This window comes from Ursus americanus, chromosome 35, assembly GCF_024610735.1.
Source record: "Ursus americanus isolate L20-20 chromosome 35, mUrsAme1.1.p, whole genome shotgun sequence".
Classification (NCBI taxonomy): domain Eukaryota; kingdom Metazoa; phylum Chordata; class Mammalia; order Carnivora; family Ursidae; genus Ursus; species Ursus americanus.
This window is the reverse complement of record NC_142161.1, coordinates 5,303,939-5,320,248: the sequence shown is the minus strand read 5'-3', so window position 1 is coordinate 5,320,248 and position 16,310 is coordinate 5,303,939. Positions and strand designations below refer to the sequence as shown.

At 57.2% G+C, this 16,310-nt stretch overlaps 2 protein-coding genes across 10 annotated transcripts; both read right to left on the bottom strand.

Annotated features, from left to right (window-relative positions):
* Window positions 1–45: 45 nt before the first annotated feature.
* On the bottom strand, window positions 46–4,748 carry IRF9 (interferon regulatory factor 9). Of its 2 annotated transcripts, XM_045802687.2 has the most exons (8): window positions 3,831–4,743; window positions 3,327–3,513; window positions 2,943–3,073; window positions 2,766–2,850; window positions 2,592–2,663; window positions 1,661–2,002; window positions 646–761; window positions 46–495 (listed from the first exon to the last, which is right to left on the bottom strand). In XM_045802687.2, the coding sequence occupies exons 1-8, from the start codon at window positions 4,065–4,067 to the stop codon at window positions 367–369; spliced, it is 1,299 nt and encodes a 432-aa protein (XP_045658643.2). In that variant the 5' UTR covers window positions 4,068–4,743; the 3' UTR covers window positions 46–366. The 2 variants fall into 2 exon arrangements, with proteins under 2 accessions (XP_045658643.2, XP_087715187.1); XM_087859061.1 differs by lacking the exon at window positions 2,766–2,850 and having other exon boundaries at window positions 1,661–2,069; window positions 3,831–4,748.
* Window positions 4,749–5,466: 718 nt separating this feature from the next.
* RNF31 (ring finger protein 31) lies at window positions 5,467–16,067 on the bottom strand. Of its 8 annotated transcripts, none has more exons than XM_087859056.1 (21): window positions 15,139–16,067; window positions 14,906–15,052; window positions 14,592–14,747; window positions 14,289–14,357; window positions 14,120–14,195; window positions 13,701–13,878; window positions 12,610–13,012; window positions 12,147–12,434; window positions 11,624–11,872; window positions 11,325–11,510; window positions 11,014–11,220; window positions 9,415–9,588; window positions 9,233–9,331; window positions 9,045–9,134; window positions 7,767–7,881; window positions 7,529–7,647; window positions 7,101–7,256; window positions 6,935–6,992; window positions 6,138–6,234; window positions 5,702–5,870; window positions 5,467–5,603 (listed from the first exon to the last, which is right to left on the bottom strand). In XM_087859056.1, exons 1-21 carry the CDS (start codon window positions 15,328–15,330, stop codon window positions 5,550–5,552), a joined length of 3,282 nt encoding a protein of 1,093 aa, XP_087715182.1. In that variant the 5' UTR covers window positions 15,331–16,067; the 3' UTR covers window positions 5,467–5,549. The 8 variants fall into 8 exon arrangements, 7 of the variants coding, with proteins under 7 accessions (XP_087715182.1, XP_087715181.1, XP_087715183.1 ...); XM_087859055.1 differs by having other exon boundaries at window positions 12,147–12,437; window positions 15,139–16,066; XM_087859057.1 differs by having other exon boundaries at window positions 12,147–12,437; window positions 14,298–14,357; window positions 15,139–16,066.
* Between the last annotated feature and the right edge of the window lie 243 nt (window positions 16,068–16,310).

The following is a 16,310-nucleotide window of genomic DNA, read 5'->3' as shown; positions in this document are numbered from 1 at the left end:
CCGTGACCCCTGCTACCTTTTCATCCCAACAAAGCAGATACTGACTCCTTTTTCAATAATGTTTTATTTTAAATCCCTAGTGAACATCTATGAAGAAAACATAAAGTGCTTGGCTTTAGGATTGGGGGAAGAAGGAAAGAGCCCCTGAGTTCACACCATTTGGACTTTCCCAGGTCAGTTCCTCAGAGATGAAAGAAGACCTATCTTAAAAAAAAAAAAAAAAAAAAGTGGTGGGGTGGATAAAAATCACCCTTGAGTTCTCCGCCAGCCAGGGACACGGGCAGTTCCAGGACGTAACCGTCTGAGACAACCACTGAGAATTATCACCGAGGGAGGCAGGTGAGCAGTGTGGAGAATCAGTCTCTTTCAAAGGAGATAGGAGGAAGAGAGAGGAGAGGCGGAAGGTGGGTCCCCCAGGCTCTGCAGCAGGGACAGAGCGGCTGCCTGCTCCTCCGGAGTCTCCTCCAGTAGATGCCGGGCGAAGGCCTGCTCCATCTGCGCCGGACAGGGCGGGCAAGGGACGCTCGTGAGCACAGCCGGGGCAGACACCACCCCCAGGAGTCCCCTTCCCCCGGAGGCCCCTTCTCCTCCTGGAACCCCCCACCCCCCCACAGGCAGACCGGTCTTCCCCTGCCCTGAACTCACCTGCACTGTGATAAGACTCTTTGGGGTATGATTGGGGCTGGGGCTTTCCTCCCAGAAATTCAGTGTCACCTGGAACTTGGGTGGGGGGCCCAGGCCCTGGAAGTACCTGGCCAAGTCTGATGAAAGAGAAAGGGTCAAGGGTTGGAAGAAGAAAAAAAAAGAAGAAGAAGAAGAAGAAGAGGGAGGTCACAGGCAGGAAAGGAACAGAGAGGGGCCCATCCTGCATCCTGGACAAAGAGACTGGGGCCAGCTGGAGACCAGGGCCAGAACAGGAGCTGCAGGGTCACCAGACTGTTGCCTCACACCAGGAGAAATGCCAGCAACTAAGCTGCTACTCACCCGTGTGCAAATAGGAAAGGGTACCCCTCTCCGAGTAAGAAGTGTTTTAACGTAACTGATTTTTACACAACCTGAAAAGCTCTCTGCCGGAGAGCTTAGAGTTCCCATGGCTGCAGCCTGGGCTGCTGACACAGAGGGGCGCCCCCTCACTCTGCTGCCTGCTCGCACCCTCCACCAAGGGCACCCGTGGCCCCGGCACGCTCCTGCCCCGCGGCCCCCATACTCCTGGCCCCTAACGCGCAAGGTCAGATTTAGAAGTGAATGGAGGCGGAAGTGGACAGGAGAAGGGCGACCAGAGGAGCTGCCTGGGGTGTAGCAGGGCCGGGGTGGGTAACGTGCGCCAGCTCTCCCGAATACGTCGACGGCGTGGGTGCAAGTGTAGATGCAGGGGAGGCCCGGGGGCGCACCTTCCCGTTACTGGCTGCGGCCATGCGGGGGCGGTCCCCGAGACGGGACGCTGTGCTGAGCTCCACCGGAGCCTCATCGCCCAAGGCCCGGGCTGGGGCAGGGCGGCTGCCAGGCAGCTGCGGGGCGGAGCACAGGGCCCGCAGGCTGTGCACTGCGCATGTGCAGGGCGCCACGCAGGAGCTCTAAGGAAGGATCTACTGGAGGACACGCGGCGGCAGAGTCTACCAGGTCCCGAGGGGTAAGAGGCAGGGGCAGGGGCTCCCCTCACCTCTGCAGAAGTAGGTGGTTCTGAAGAGCTCCACGCACTCATTGCTGGGCAGCAGATGCGGGCCCGGGCCGGGTGGTGCCTGCGGCGCGTTCCAGGAGACGGGGATGGGGCAGAGGCGCTGCACGAAGACGCCCCGGGAGTTGCTGGCTACCAGGACGCCCCTCTCGATCTGGCTCAGCAGGCGCTGGGTGGGCTCTCGGGGGTCAGGCTTGGGAAAGACCACCTGCTCCATTCCGCACTGGGTGCCCGAGGGCTCGGCCACGAGGCGGCAGTCCAGGCTCTGCACCTGGGCCTCACCCACCACGCGCCCGCCGTAGATGAAGGTGAGCAGCAGCGAGTAGTCTGCGGACAGAGAACGACAGGTGCACCCGCACTTCGCCCGAGGGGGCCGCCCGGTCCGCACCAGGGCCTGCGGGAGACGAGGAGGGGCTCCTCGCGAATCCCACATCCTCATTTTGCTCGTGAGAACCGCGAGGTCCAGAGAGGGACTCCAAGCGAGGGCGGGGGTAGCGGCTTCACCTTCTGAGGTTAGAGAAGGCACCTCCCTCCTCATCCGCCCTCCCGCCACCCTCACCAGCCAAGGGGCTTCCTGCCACTCAGGAGAGGAACTGACACAAATGCCCCCTGAGGCCCTAGGGCTTAATGCCCCGGGTCTTACAGTTTATAAGAAGGTCCCCGAGATGCTTGACCCACAGGAATTAATGTCTCAAAGTGGATTTCCAGAGACCAGAGTGGATAGGGGGTATTTCTGAGAATTGAGCAATTTGGAGTGTGGAGTCTGGCCAGGTGCACTGCCTAAAACGGGCGCCACTGTCTGGGTAAGGTGGGCCCAGTCTGCTGCAAGCCCTAACAGATCCGATAACACACGTATGACTACAGGGAGACAACGTGGGGGGACAGGGAGCAGGGATGAGTCAGAAGTGCCACGCACCTGAGTCTGGAGGGGGCAGAAACTCCAATGACACCTGATCTCCTTGGAAAGGGGCTTCAGTTGTGTTCGTATCTATAAGGGAAGCAGAGGTGTACCGTTCAGAATGAGAACGGGGAATCCAAGGGCCAGAGGGTGTGGCACGGGGGCGACGAACAGAGGCAGGGGCGGTGGTACCTTCCTGAGGCTCAGGGCTGTTGCTGCCGCTGCTGCTGCTCCCAAAGTTTGAATGGCCTGTTCCCCCACTGGCCCCCACCTCCTCCTGCAGACACAGTGTCTATCGTTGGCGCACCCCTCCCCTAGTTACTGTCCTGCCCTCAGGCCCCCCTCCCCCATTCCCTCGCCAGCTCTTACATTTCTGAGGGGGTCCTCAAGCAAGGAGGGACTGAGCACGCAGTTCTTTGTGTTACCCTCATCTTCCTCCTTCTCAGAGGACATGGAACTGTGATGTCGCTTTGATGGTGATTTCTGAGTCCCCGACTGAGCTGTGGAATATTGTGGAGTGGGGGAGAGGTCAGGGCCTTAAGCGCGGACAGCAGGTAGGACAGGAGGCAGTGAAAGGAAGGGCAGGCCCAGGCAGGGGAACCTGGGCGGCAGCTCCCCAAGGACAGGGACGGGGCAGAACTCTGAATGAGGAACCTGGGGAGAGGCCCAGCGCCCTCCAAGAAGGCTCCTGTCTCCATCCTCCCCCTGTCCCCAGTCTGCTGCTTCAGAGCAGCTGGGCAAGGGGACACCCACCGGGGAGAGTACCTGACGGCGGCAGCAGCCGATACACCTTGTAGGGCTCAGCTCCGTCCCTATGGCCATTCTCAGGAACCTCCTCAAATTCAGGACTCTTGTTGAGGGCACAGCGTAGACGAGTCTTCCAGATAGCAGGGCCTTCTGTGTCCCCTTCCTTGTACTTCCCCTTAAATATCGCCCACGCCTTCAAAACACAGGAAGTAAAGCAGAGATGGCATGTTACGCCCTGGCTGGCTCTCTAGTCCGGCTGGCTTCGCGGACACGCCACCTGAGCAGGGGCACAGAAGGGCCAGCGCTCGGGTTTATGCTCTGCTACCGCCGGCCCGAAATCCTTAACAATTTCTGCACTTTCACTTTGTATCGGGCTGTGTCCATTAGGCAGCCGGTTCGACCCTCCCATCTCCCCTTCTCTGAAGCCCAGGCTGACAATCCCTGGAGGGTGAGAGCTTCAGTGTCTATGCCACCCTTCCCTCGGAGGGGCTCGTTTCCGGGCTCTCTCACCTTGAAGAAGGCGGCATCCTGGTCCTCCCGGAAGTCCTGCTTGCCCGCATGCTTCCAAGGGATCCGGAACATGGTCTTGGCTGCATCGTCCCAGCACACCCCGGGGAAGTGCCCGCTCTCCACTTGCTCCACCACCCAGTTCCGCAGCTTTCGGGTGCAGCGTGCCCTGCCTGATGCCATCCTGGGGACAAGAGTCGCAGGCAGCATCAGTGGAACTGACGCCGTGGGAGGGAACATCTGCTGAGAGCCTCACCAATGGGGTTGGATCCTGGCCAGTACCCCAGTGATCCCATCTATCTTTTGCCTGTAGACATTTCTCAAAATTCTGGGGCCAAATTGTGTCATTTCTCTCTTCACTAGTAATGACGAAGAAATAACCTCCCTTTTAACATCTCAAGCTGTGACATCTGGAAGGAAACTTCAGGTCTTGGTTTTAGTTTTAAGACTTTTTGGGAAATCTTCTGTCTGGCAGAGAACTCCCTTGCTTGGTGTGGCTCGTGGAGAGAAGCCCGGTCTCTAGCCCAAGCATTTGCAGAAGCAGTATCGGCTTCTGAGTTGCCCCTTCGGTCCCTCGACCACCACCCCCAAACCTAGGTTTGACCCCACCAACTCTTCTCCTCTGCTTGCTTCTGGGGTAGGTGGGGCAGAGCTGCGGAGGAAGTGGGCAGGGCCAGGAGGCAAGAAAACAAACGGGCAGCTGGAGCCGGGGCTGGGACTTCCCTCAACAACCCAGCGGCAGGGCCTCCTGTCCTTTACCTCTAGGGCTGGGGACCTTGGCCCCTGGTCCCTGACTCACTCAGGCCAACCCACCCTGCGTCCTGGCTCACAAGGCCCCCTGTATATTCCTGTTCAGCCGAGGGGCCCCAGGAGCCCCGCCCCCGCCTCCAATCCGGCCGGGCCTTCCAGCTCTAGACCCAGGCAGACGTGCACCCTCGGCCGGTCTTACCTGCGCTGCTCGCTGACTGTCCCAGGATGCAGCTGCCCTCGGCTCAGCAGCCCTCCAGGGAACGTCCGGATCTCTCCGCCCCTTCCTACAGTCCCCACCCTAAGTTTCAGTTCTCCTCCAGGCAGGGCCTTTTCTCAGAAATCACGTGATCCGAGCTGCAGGGCAACGCCACACCACCAGGGGGCAGCAGCATCTGAGGACCTCACTGTTGGAATCCCACTGTCGGACACAGGAGGGCCCCTCCCCGCTCAGGCTCATTCCCCCCGCCCCCAACCCCCTTAGCTACCCGCTGATCTCTGTGACACTGCTTCTTCCCAGGGAGGCCAGGGTCCTGGAGTCTGGCCTGAGGGCTCTGGCTGGCCCTATACCACCTGTGCATCTGTGTTTCCCCCCTTGTGCCTGCCTGGTGCCTAGCAGGTGACCTCAAATACCAGCTGAATTCGAAGAAGGAACAAAGGAGGCAGGGGAGGAGAAAGCCCAGGCCAGGGGGCTGGCTGGGGAGCGCCTCCTTGGTCATCCATGATGTCAATTCCTTCCTGGCCCTGAGTCCAAGGAGGGTCAGGCGGTGGGCTGCAGGCGACCCTTTCAACAAAGCTCTCAGTTCACACACACACACACACACACACACACACACCCGCCCCCGGTGCCCCAGATGGTGGGGCCAGAAGAAGGACCACCAAAAAGCCTGGGCAAGGAGATGCCTCTTTATTGGTGCTGGAGCTGGTCCTGAGGAGGCTGGGCCTTGAGACCCTCAAGAGGACCCCTGCCCTCAGCTACTTCCTCCTGCGAGGGATACTCTGTCCCAAGGGCACCTCTTCCATCAGCTTCTGCAGAAGGAGAGAGAAAATGATGACACTGGAAGCCTAGAGCTCAGACACAGGCTGGATAGGGGACTTCTGGGGCGCGGGTCAGAGGGAGGCTTTACCTGTAACAGGCGGGCATGGTAGGCGGGGGCGTCCTCCCCGGCCACTGGCTGAGGGCGCACGTGCAGGTAGCGCTCGGCAGCCGTCTCCAGCTCCTCCACCTCGTACAGGGTGGCTGGGTCCAGTGAGTGGGCATTGATGAGGCTCACAAGATACTCTTTGTAGTGTGCCCTGGGGAGATGACAGGGTGGAATATTTGTTCTTCCGTTTGGCTAATATTAAACCAGTGTGCCTAGCACCTTGCTGGGCACAAACAAGACTGGCAACTCTTGCCACTCGCACCGGTGGGCACCTCCTCCCTGTAACACTGCCAGCTACTCCCTCGCCACGCCCTTGCCCAGAGAGCCTCCCTCTCGCTGCCCCTGCAGGACTACTCCCGGAGACCTCCCCAGGCGTACCCTCCCCACCACCATGCTCCATGCTGTGCCTGACACTCACTGGCAGAGGCCAGCATGGCCAGCCGGAGTCTCCTTGCCACAAGCTTCGTCTCGGAACCCATTAGGAATCTCCTTCTGCTCCATCACTCGGCAGCCACCTAAGGGTAAGGGAAGGGGCCCTCGTGTTGGGAGGGCACTAACCATGAAGCCCCCAGAGAACTGGGATAACAACGGAGGCAGGGGAGGCAGGTGCTGGGGATTGAAGGGGGGTGGGTACTTAGAGAAACCATCCTGGCAGACCAACTCTGATACAGAAGCAGGGGCCTTGCTGGCCCTTCTATCCAAGCTTGCTTTTGGTCCATAATCACTACTCTCTCTTTTTTTATTGTCACGTACTCTCTTGAGACAACTCTTTTGGCTGTGATTTAGCTCATGCCTAGTTAAGTTCTTCTGGGAAGGTCTTACCGTATGGTAATACAGGGTGGGGTAGATTAGAACCATAGGTAACCTCCTTCTGTTGCCCTCATAGAACCCAAAGCAGTGCAACTAGCAAGTCTCATTAAACACTCCTTGGGTTAACTGATGGATCATTATCCTTTGGGAATGGGAGAAGGAAATTAGGATCAAGTGCCAGGTGCTTTAACGCGGCCTCATGTAAAACAGCTGAGCTGCAAAGCAGGCGTCTTACTCCCGCGTCACAGAGGAAGAAAGTAGGCCCAGAGAGGCTAACTCGCCCAGAAGCACCCAAGTCAGCACAGGCTGAGCTCTGACCACACACCCAAGCCTCCCCTTTACCCACAACACGGTGGGAGTCCAGCCTGCCCTCACCCCTTCTCCCAGGCTTGTCCCGACACTCACCGCCAGGAACTGCCCGCGCGCCTGCTGGGGGCTCTGTGTTGAACATGACATTGTTGTCCTGAGGAGGGGCAGACGGATGGGCGTTAGGTTCCCCTTGATGCCAGCCCCGCCAAAATGCCCAGCAGAGAGCCTTTCATTTCTTGCCACCCGGGGCCCTGCCTCCTACCCTAGGCAATCTGCAAACCCAGCCAGGCTGGCCACCGCTGACCTGTAGCAGCTTCTGGAGCCGGAGCACAGTCCAGTCCCGCAGGTAGAAGAGGCAGTCTCGTGGGTGGTGGCCATGCAGGGACTTTTTCACCCTGCAGTTAGGGTCTGGACATTTCTGGCAGAAACCCAGATGGGAGAGGGGAAGTTGGAGACGGTTGGGGTCCTGGCTTCTCAGAACCCCTGCATGAGGGGTGTAGGGATGGGGGAAGATAGAGACATTGGAGGGTCTGGAGCAAGCAAAAGGGGGGAGGGGACAGAGAGAGGTGCTTTACACCCCATTGGCCTCCTCTTCTCTTCCCCTAGGCTACTCCTCCATGCCTTTGCCCCCCACACCTGATGGCAGCCGCCCGCCCTCCTGTCCCTTCCATCCCCATTCTCCGGGCTCACATTCTTGGCGTAAAAGGCATTGTAGCAGCCACTGCAGAACTGGTGGCGGCACTGGGTACAGTGAAAGTGCATGCAGCCTCCTCGGGCCAGTGCGTATGAGAACTTGCACTTGGGGCAGTCTGCAAAGGACGGCAGGTCAGGGCTGGGGCTGCCACTGCTCCTTGAAGCAAGCCCTCGGGAAGAGAGCCGCTAGCAGTGACAAATTACTGGGCAAACAGGCCTCGTGGGCCACCCTTACCAATGCCATTCTCCTGAAGATACATGGCCAGGCCCTGGGCCTGGTATTCTGGGTCATTGGTGCGTTTCCAGTTCTGGAAATCCTCGCAGCTCCGGCCTCGATGCTGCTCTTCCCACTGCGGGAGGGAAAGCAAGCCTTCCCTGAAGACTCCACCCTGGGCCCTTCCTGACCGCCCCGTCTCTCCTCATACCTGGTGGTCCCTGCCTTAGTTTATGGCACTGTCCTTCACCTCTGGCTCTGATCATACCGGCACACATTCAGCGGCAGGTCTTCTGTCCACCGCCCAAGCCTATCTCAGCCCTGTCCCCTCTTTCTTCATCTCGACTGTGGCCACAATACTCTGGGCCAGGCCAGGTTTTGCCTCGGTTCCTGGTGTCTCTGCCTCCACTGCTGCTCGCCTGCCATGCACGCTCGAGTGTCAGGCAGGCAGCTTCAACAGCACTGGGGGTGTTCTAGGTTCGGGATTCAGCAGTAGGGTCTCAGGCGGTCATTTTACTATTGTGTTTTGTAATAGAGATGTCACTTTTTGGTATCCAATGTTAAACTTTTTAGAATATGTGCTGCCAAAGCAACATTAAACTTTTAAAAAATAGTTTTTAAATTTAAATTCATTAACATAGAATGTATTATTTGTTTCAGGGTCAAATACTAAACTTCTTAAAAGGCAAATGAGACAGTATCACCCCTTGCTTAGTCTTAGAATAAAAGGCAAATACCTTCCTCACTTGGCCTCAAGGCCTCTCCTGATCTGGCAGCTAGCTCCTCTCCGATCGCCTGCCACTCTCACCCTTGCTCTTGGGGCTCCAGCCACACAACACTTTTTCTGACTTTGGCCTTTCCATGTGTTGTTCTTTCTGTCCCGAATATCCTTTGCATACGTGGCTTCTTCTTAACTTTCAGGCCTGAGCTTAAATTAAACCATTTTAGAGAAGACTTGTCTGACTTCTCTATCCGAAACAGGTCCATTTCGTTATTCCTAATCTCAGACTCCTGTGTTTTCTTTACAGAATTTATGCCATGTGTACTTATGCTCTCTCCCTCCCGTACCGCCTTTCCCTCTTTCCCTCCCTCCTCCCTTCCCCTTCCTTCCTCCCTTAACTTACCTTTCACCCTCCCTCCCCCTCAGCCTCCCTTCTCTCCCTCCCTCCTTGCCTGACTAGTCTGCAAGCTCCTTGAGCCCAGAGCTCATGTGCATTCCGCGCTTCGGCATACCCCGAGTCTGACCTGTACCTGCCAGTAGCTTAGCACGTTCTTTCTGAAAGGATGAATGTGCCTCACCTGGCGCTTACAGCGCACACAGAAGGTCTGGTGACACTGGGGACACGTTGCCTCCAGCTGCTCCCGTTCATATATGAAGCCAAAGGAGCACTGTGGGTGCAAGAGCATAAAGCTATCTGAGGCCTGATCTGGCCCCCTGCCCTCCCCCCACCCCCGCTCCAGTCAGCTTCCCTGGGCAGGCCACTGACCTGGGCGCACCACAAGAACTTGGGGTCCCGCATGAGTACACCCTCCGTCAGCTTCTTGTGAAATAGTGCATAGGCATCCGGCTCCAGGCTCTCCCGAAGCTGGGGACAGGATGCAGAAGTGGTGGGTGGGCAGGGTTCCTGTGCAAAGCCCAGGGCACCCTGCGTCCTAGGGACTGCAGTACCTGGATGTCAAGGGTCGAGAAGTAGCTGAGCAGCTGTGTGTCATCGGTGAGGTCGGGGCGGCCACAGGCGGGGCACACCATGTCGGTGATGTGCTTCTCCTTCAAGGCGATGGTGAAGTGCTGGCGGAAGCAGTCAGGGCAGATGGTGCACTCGCAGGAAGTCAGGGCCTGCATCTGCAGGGTGAGGCAGGGAGAGGAGGGGGTCTGAAGCCGCAGCTGCCAGCCTGCGGAAGGGGCGGGAGCCAGGGGTCCACCGAGAAACCCGGGTCTGGTTAGTGACTGGCCAAGGCAGCAACCTCCAACAAGTGCCTGGCGGGCAATCTAAATGTCTGAAGACTGTCACAGAAGAAAGCAGACAATGGTGAGGCCCGAAGTAAGCAGAAGAGCGCCCTCCGAAGGCACTCACGTTCAATTAAAAGCAAACAAATAACATCTCTGAACTGACAAAGCTATAGAGATGGAGAACAGACTAGTTGTTGTCAGGTGACAGGAGGAAGGGAGAAGAAAGTTGCAACTAGGGGTGCCTGGGTGGCTCAGTCAGTTAAGCGTCTGCCTTCAGCTCAGGTCATGATCCCAGAGTCCTGGGATCAAGCCCCACATCGGGCTCCCTGCTCAGCAGAGTCTGCTTCTCCCTCTCCCTGTGCAGCTCCCCTGGCTTGTGCTCTCTTGCTCTGTCAAATAAATAAATAAATAAAATCTTTTTTAAAAAATTACAACTATAAAGGGGTTGCACGAGGGGGTTCCTTTGTGATGATGGAACAATCCGTATCTTGGTGGTTATGTGAACCTATACGCGGAATAAAACGGCACAGAGCCACAGACACACCCATGTGAAAAATGGAAAAATGAAAAAGGTCTGCAGTCTAGCTCACATTGTACCAGTGTTTATTTCCTGGTCTTGATATTGTAATTACAGAAGATGCCACCATTGGGAGAAGGTGGGTAAAGAGCACCCAGGACTCTATACTATTTTTACAACTTCCTGAGAATCTGCAATTATTTTGAAATAAAAGGTAGAAAACAAAACAAAACACAACACGTACAGAGCCAGCCCAACTAAATTGGGACTGTATTTGGCCTAAGAACTGCCACGTCTGGCCTAGAGTAAGCAGGGGGTCAGAGGTAAGAGGGCCTGCTCCTACCAACTGGATACTTGATGATGACATTAGAAAATTCCTGGTCATTTTTTTCGTGCGCCAATGGTATTTGTGGCTATGTTTTCAAAGCCTTTTACCTTTCAGAGATACATACTCAAGTATTTACAGACTGACTATATAATGCCTAAGATTCGCTTCAAAATAATTGTGTGTGTAGATGGAATAAAGACTGGTGATACACTGGTAGTTGCAGAAGCGTGGAGTTGGGGGGACATGGAAGAGGAAAGCGGACACTTTGTGTTTGAAACGTCCCATAGTGGAACGCTAAAAATAATGAGGGGGGAGGAGGTGGCCTATTCCTGCTCTCCCCTTCCTGGACACCGTCTGGAGCACTTGGGCAACTGCAGAGCAAAAGACGGCGCCGGAGACGGGGGCCGAAGCGGAGCAGGTCCCAAAGGGAAGAGAGTCATCCTGGGGCCAGGTGCGGAGGCGATGGGCTTACCCGGTTGCGGGGCAGGGCCCAGCCGCACACCGCACACTCCTGGGCAAGCAAGCGGCGCAGGAAGGCCCGGTCCTGGCTGTGCCTCACAGCTTCCACCACGTCCCCCAGCTCGTAATTCCTGGGTGTCTCCTGCAGCAGCGACAGGGCCAGCTCTGCCCGGCCCCAGCTGGGGAGTGCGTAGACTGCCAAAAGTCGTCTGACCAGACTCTGCAATGTGATTCAGGTGGAGGGGGAAGAAGTGGCTGTCAGACCCCAAGAATCCTACCCCTCAGCCTTCCCCTGCTCCTCCAAGTGGATTCTCCTCCCGGCACCTGCTTATCTGGCCCATCCCAGGAAGGGGTGGGATCAGGGCCCTTGTCCCAAAGGCGCTGATGGAAGGGCTCTAGGCGCTGGCGCTGTAGCTCTGTCAGGGCCCGGGCCACATCACCACCATGTTGGAACAATGCTTGAAGAGACCCCTCTTCAGGCCCAAAGCCCAGGGACCGGAGCTCCTGCACCTGAGAATTGGGGGTGGGGAGGAGCGGAGAGGGAAACGGCAAGCAAAAGAGAGTGTGAGAGGTTCTGAGACCCACGGTCCTCAGCCCTGTCCCCCCGCCAGCACAGCTGGTACCTTTCTCCGCCGGGCCCTCACACACTCTTCCACAGCTTCATCAACATTGCCATGACGATCCAGCCAGGCTTTCCGGGCCTCCTGGCAAGAAAAGGCACCAAGCCCCGGGTCCTGCTGCCCAGCCAGCTCGGCCACCATTTCCAGCACGTAGGGCAGCTCTGAGCGCAACCACTGCAGGGGCACCTCGGTGCCTGAGTACTGTAGAGCTGAGAAGACCTCCTCTGGACAGGCACCTGCAGCTTCCCCTTCCTAAGGCACAGTCCCACCCAGACAGATGGCCTATCAGGAAGGGCACCCTCCACCCACCCTCCACCCGAACCAAAATGCTGACAGTGGTTGAGCTTGGACGTATGGATCAAGTGAGCAGTGCGTGGTATGATACTTGTCACGTGGAAAGTGTTCAATAAGAGGCAGCTGCTGCTAACAATGTCAAGCTTTACAAGAACTTGTATTATTAATCCACTGCAGCCTTTCCCTTCCCCGACTAGCTCAACCCTACCTCATCCCAGGCCTAAATCCTCACCCGGATCTTGGTCACTAGTTGGAGACCTTCCTCCCGCATCTTGTCTTGGCGCTGCTTCTCAGGGTCCCCACAGGAACTGGGCAGGGGGGCACTGAGGCGTCGTGGAGGCCCTGGCTCAGGGAGTCGCTCTTCCAGAGAGCTGGCATGGGGCCGGGGGGCATGCTGTACTGGGATGGGGCTGCTGGTCCGGTTGCACATAGCACATACCCAGCCAGGACCCGAGTTGCAGAAGGTACAGTGAATACAGTACCAGACTGGAGTCTGGGCAGAGGAGAGCAAAGTATCCCCCTGCTGGGAAGGCAAAAAGAATTATCCGATTGAAAGCTGGCTGAGGCTCAAGATGGAAAGAGAGGGAGCTGGGGGGGGAGACACAGAGAACTGAGGAAACAGGAGATGAGGAAGTAGAGAATGGCCTGTGGTAACAGGTGCAGATAAAGAGCTGGGAAGGCCAGGAATAGATTACCTGAAGGGGCTGCAGGCAAATGCCAGTATCCCGAGAATCCACCACCAAGCTAGGAGGCTGAGCCAGCCGAGGTCGCTCACAGATGGCACATAGCACAGCTGCTGCCTCATTCTCAAAGGTGCAGCTCTGGCAGGCCCAGCGACCCCGTGCAAGCTCAGATTCTAGGCCCCCAGCTCCTTGGGAACCCTCAGTCCCCAGCCCCAACCCCTTACAGCCTCGGGGTCGATCACAGGCCACACAGAGCACTGCCCAAGATTCATTTAGCATGGCACAGGCAGCACAGTGCCAGGGCAGACGGGCATTTGTAGGATCAGGGGAAGCTTTCAGGGGAAGCACAAGAGAGCTGTCTCCCAGGGCCAGCACAGAGGTTGACTGGGACCGTGATGGAGCTGAGGCAGGTAAGCTGTAACAAAAAAGCAGACATGGCCTGCTGAGAGGGCCCTGGTGCCTGGATCCCTCATTCCCAGGCATCCCTTATTCTCTGCAGGACAACACAGACCCTGTCCTTTGTACATGCTGTTCTGTCTGGAACACTCCATACCCATAGCCTGTTAACATTTAATTATATCTTGAAGTTCACATCTTGCTGATAGATATCCCTAAAGTGGGGCCTGACCCATACTAGGTGCTTAGAAATCCTACTGATTAGGTGCTTGGGTGGCTCAGTCAGTTAAGCATCTGCCTCCAGCTCAGGTCATGATCCCAAGTCCTGGGATCGAGTCCCGCATAGGGCTCCCTGCTTCTTGGGGAGTCTGCCTCTCCCTCTGTCCCTCCTCCTACCGGTTCTCTCAATCAATCTCTCTCTCTCTCTCAAATAAATAAATAAAATCTCAAAAAAAAAAAATCTTACTGATTGAGCTGATCCTTTAGGCTAGGTTCCTCCTCTTCCTATCTATTTGCACAACATAATAATCTATCTTGCTGTGCCTGATACTTGTGTGATATGTATGTCTGTGACCTCTTGGAAGGCAATAAGTGGCTGCTTGTCTTCTATGAAACAGTCTTAAGCATAGAAACTGGCATACAGTAAATACTCAAGTAACTGTAAGTTGTCTCAACTTCACTCCCACCCAGAAGAGAAGATTTCTCACCTGGGGGTCAGGCGGGTGGCCTGGGGGGCCCCAGGCAGGGTCTGGCGGAGGTGATGGGCACGGGATGGGTGTCCATGGAATAGGCGATCACAAGCTGGGCACAAAGCCTGTTTACAGGTTGAACAATGAAGTGTGCCTGGAGCAGAGCCACAGAGGAAGCAGGGACCAGGAGTGGAGCCTGGAGAACAGGACAGAAAAAAACTGAACATCTTTCTGAAAAAGACCAAGTTACATCTTAAATTGCTGTGGGAGGGAACAAATCACAGACTACTTTTCAACATATCCAGACCCAAGGAAACAATTTTAATAATTTTTAAAAGGCCAAGAAGATAAACAGAGGAGGGCCCCAAATTTCCATCAATATGGCCTACTAGAAACCGGCCCACCCCCCCCCCCCCCCATTACAGGACGAGTAATACCTGGGGCAGAGGGTGTGGTGAGGGGGCCAGGAGCAATCTCTCTCAGTAAGGGGACAAACTCTGAGAGCTGCAGTATCTGAGAAGAAAGGGGCAGGGCAAGGGTTTGGGGACACACAGTCCCACAACTCCTGTCCCCTTTGGTCATCAGGTCTTAGAGCCCCATCCCTACCTTCCTTACATCGTCCTCGACCTTGTCTTCCAGCAGTTGCTCTAGTGCTTGTTGTCTTGGATGAGTATTCTGCAAACAAGGTAATAAGAGCTCCCACCTGGAGTCCTAGGACAAGGCCCTCCCTCAAAGCCCTGGTCTCCCAACATCCATAGGAAGAACAGTATGGGGAGTTCCTAGGTTGCTATGGGGACTATGCCCATGGTTCAGCAGCATGAGGGTACCCAGACTGCCTGTGGGAGTGAGGCTGGGCTCCCCAGACCGGGTATTTAAGTCCTCAGGACTAGAGATACCTCAACATCTCACCTGTAAAAGCAGGCTGAGCTCTGTCCGAAGCAGCAGTACTTCCAGCGTGACTGTAGCTACTTGGTGCTCATCTGGCTCCTCCTGCCCCTCAGGGAAGCTCAATCCATCTGGTTGCTCCTCTGTGTAGCCATACAACCGCAGAACGTCCCGGCCCCCCTACCACACATTCCAACCAGTCACCACCCACCAGGCCCCCTTCCCAAAAGGCCTGGACCCCTCCCTATTAAGCACAGCCTCCCGCCCTTTCTAACCAAGCCCCCCCCCCCCAGCCCAGGCCAAGTCCCCTTCTCCCATAAGGGGCCCAGGGGCTTCACCTGCACAGCATCCACCGTACTGCGAAAGACGGGGTTATTAAACTTGACCCCGCGCCAGTACCGGGGCCGCTGAGGGCTGAGGAGGTTGCGGCCATATTTCTCCAGGATGTTCAGGGCCGTGGACAGGGTGTTGAGGTAGTTTCGGGGCTGGGAGCAGTCAGAGAGCGGAGAGCTGTGAGCCCCGCCCTGGGCTCAGGTTCTCTGTCCCCCTCCCGAGCGGGGCCGGGCCTCACCTCCCCATGAGCATTGCTGCGGACCAGGCGCGCGGCGTCCAGCTGCAGGTAGCGGGCTGCTGGCGGCAGGGATGTGGCCAACAGCGGCAGGAGCTGCTCCATGGAAAACACCTGCCCGGAATCCTTCCTCAGGGCGCTCGCCAGCTCCTCGCGGGCCGCCAGGAAGGCCCGCTCCTCCTCCTCCCCCGGCATCCTGAGACAGGAGTCAGCCCCAGCCCCGTCGCCCGCCGGGACCTGGCGCAGGCTGTGCGCGGCCTGAGCGCCAACCCTCCCGCCTGGCGTCCGGCTTCGCGGCCCGACTCGGTCGGCGAAGCCGCCCCAGGTCACTCAGGCCGCGGTCACTCTTCGGCCCCGGGCCCAGCGCCAGTGTTAGCCGGGAACAGGAAGTACTAGCAAAGAGGGCGGGATTGCGACCTAGTTTCAGGGGAAGGGGAGGGCTTTAAGGTTAGGACAGGGTGGGGTCAGAAAATCAGGGAGGCGTGGCCAAGAGGGAAGCCAGTACCCAGCCAATGAAAAGGACAAATGGTCCCTGGCTCCTCCCCCAGAGCATCAGGGCCTTAAACTCCGAACTGGCGCTCTTCCCCGCCTTTCTCAAGGCTGGTTCCGCCCCTTTCCGGGTGGCCGTAGGCACGGGTTACCTTATTTCCCTCAAATCCTTCTCTATTTAGATCAGTCTGCCTTGCTCCGGTCCCCACTGGGGAAACCCCACTCTGCCGGGACTCAGCTTTGGCCGGTCTGGGCCCCACTCAAGCGAGTCCTGCCCCTTCCCTAGTCGGTCTTGAAGGCAGGGCACCCTCCCGGAGGGATTCCCCGAGACTGCTCCTTTCCATATTCCTACTAGTCCTTCTCAGCCCGCGGCCCTCCCTCCCACTTCCACTCTGATCCCTCTCGGGTCCCTCCCTGCAGTCGAGCCTTCTAGGGGGAGCCCCACCACTGAACACCCGCTTTCCTACTCTCCTACCCCTCCCACCCCAACCCTGGACTTTCCCGGGACCGCCCGGACCCCTCCCTGGAAGCCCCCCCCCCTTCTCCGAGGGACTGCCCCCGTACGGTTGCCGCGGTCCCGCTTTTATCGTAGCCCCTCCCTCGGACAGCCCCTGGGCTTGTGACCGAGTCCGCACCGCCTCTACTAGTCACAGCAGGCCGAGAATGACTGAGGGGCTGCCTACGGT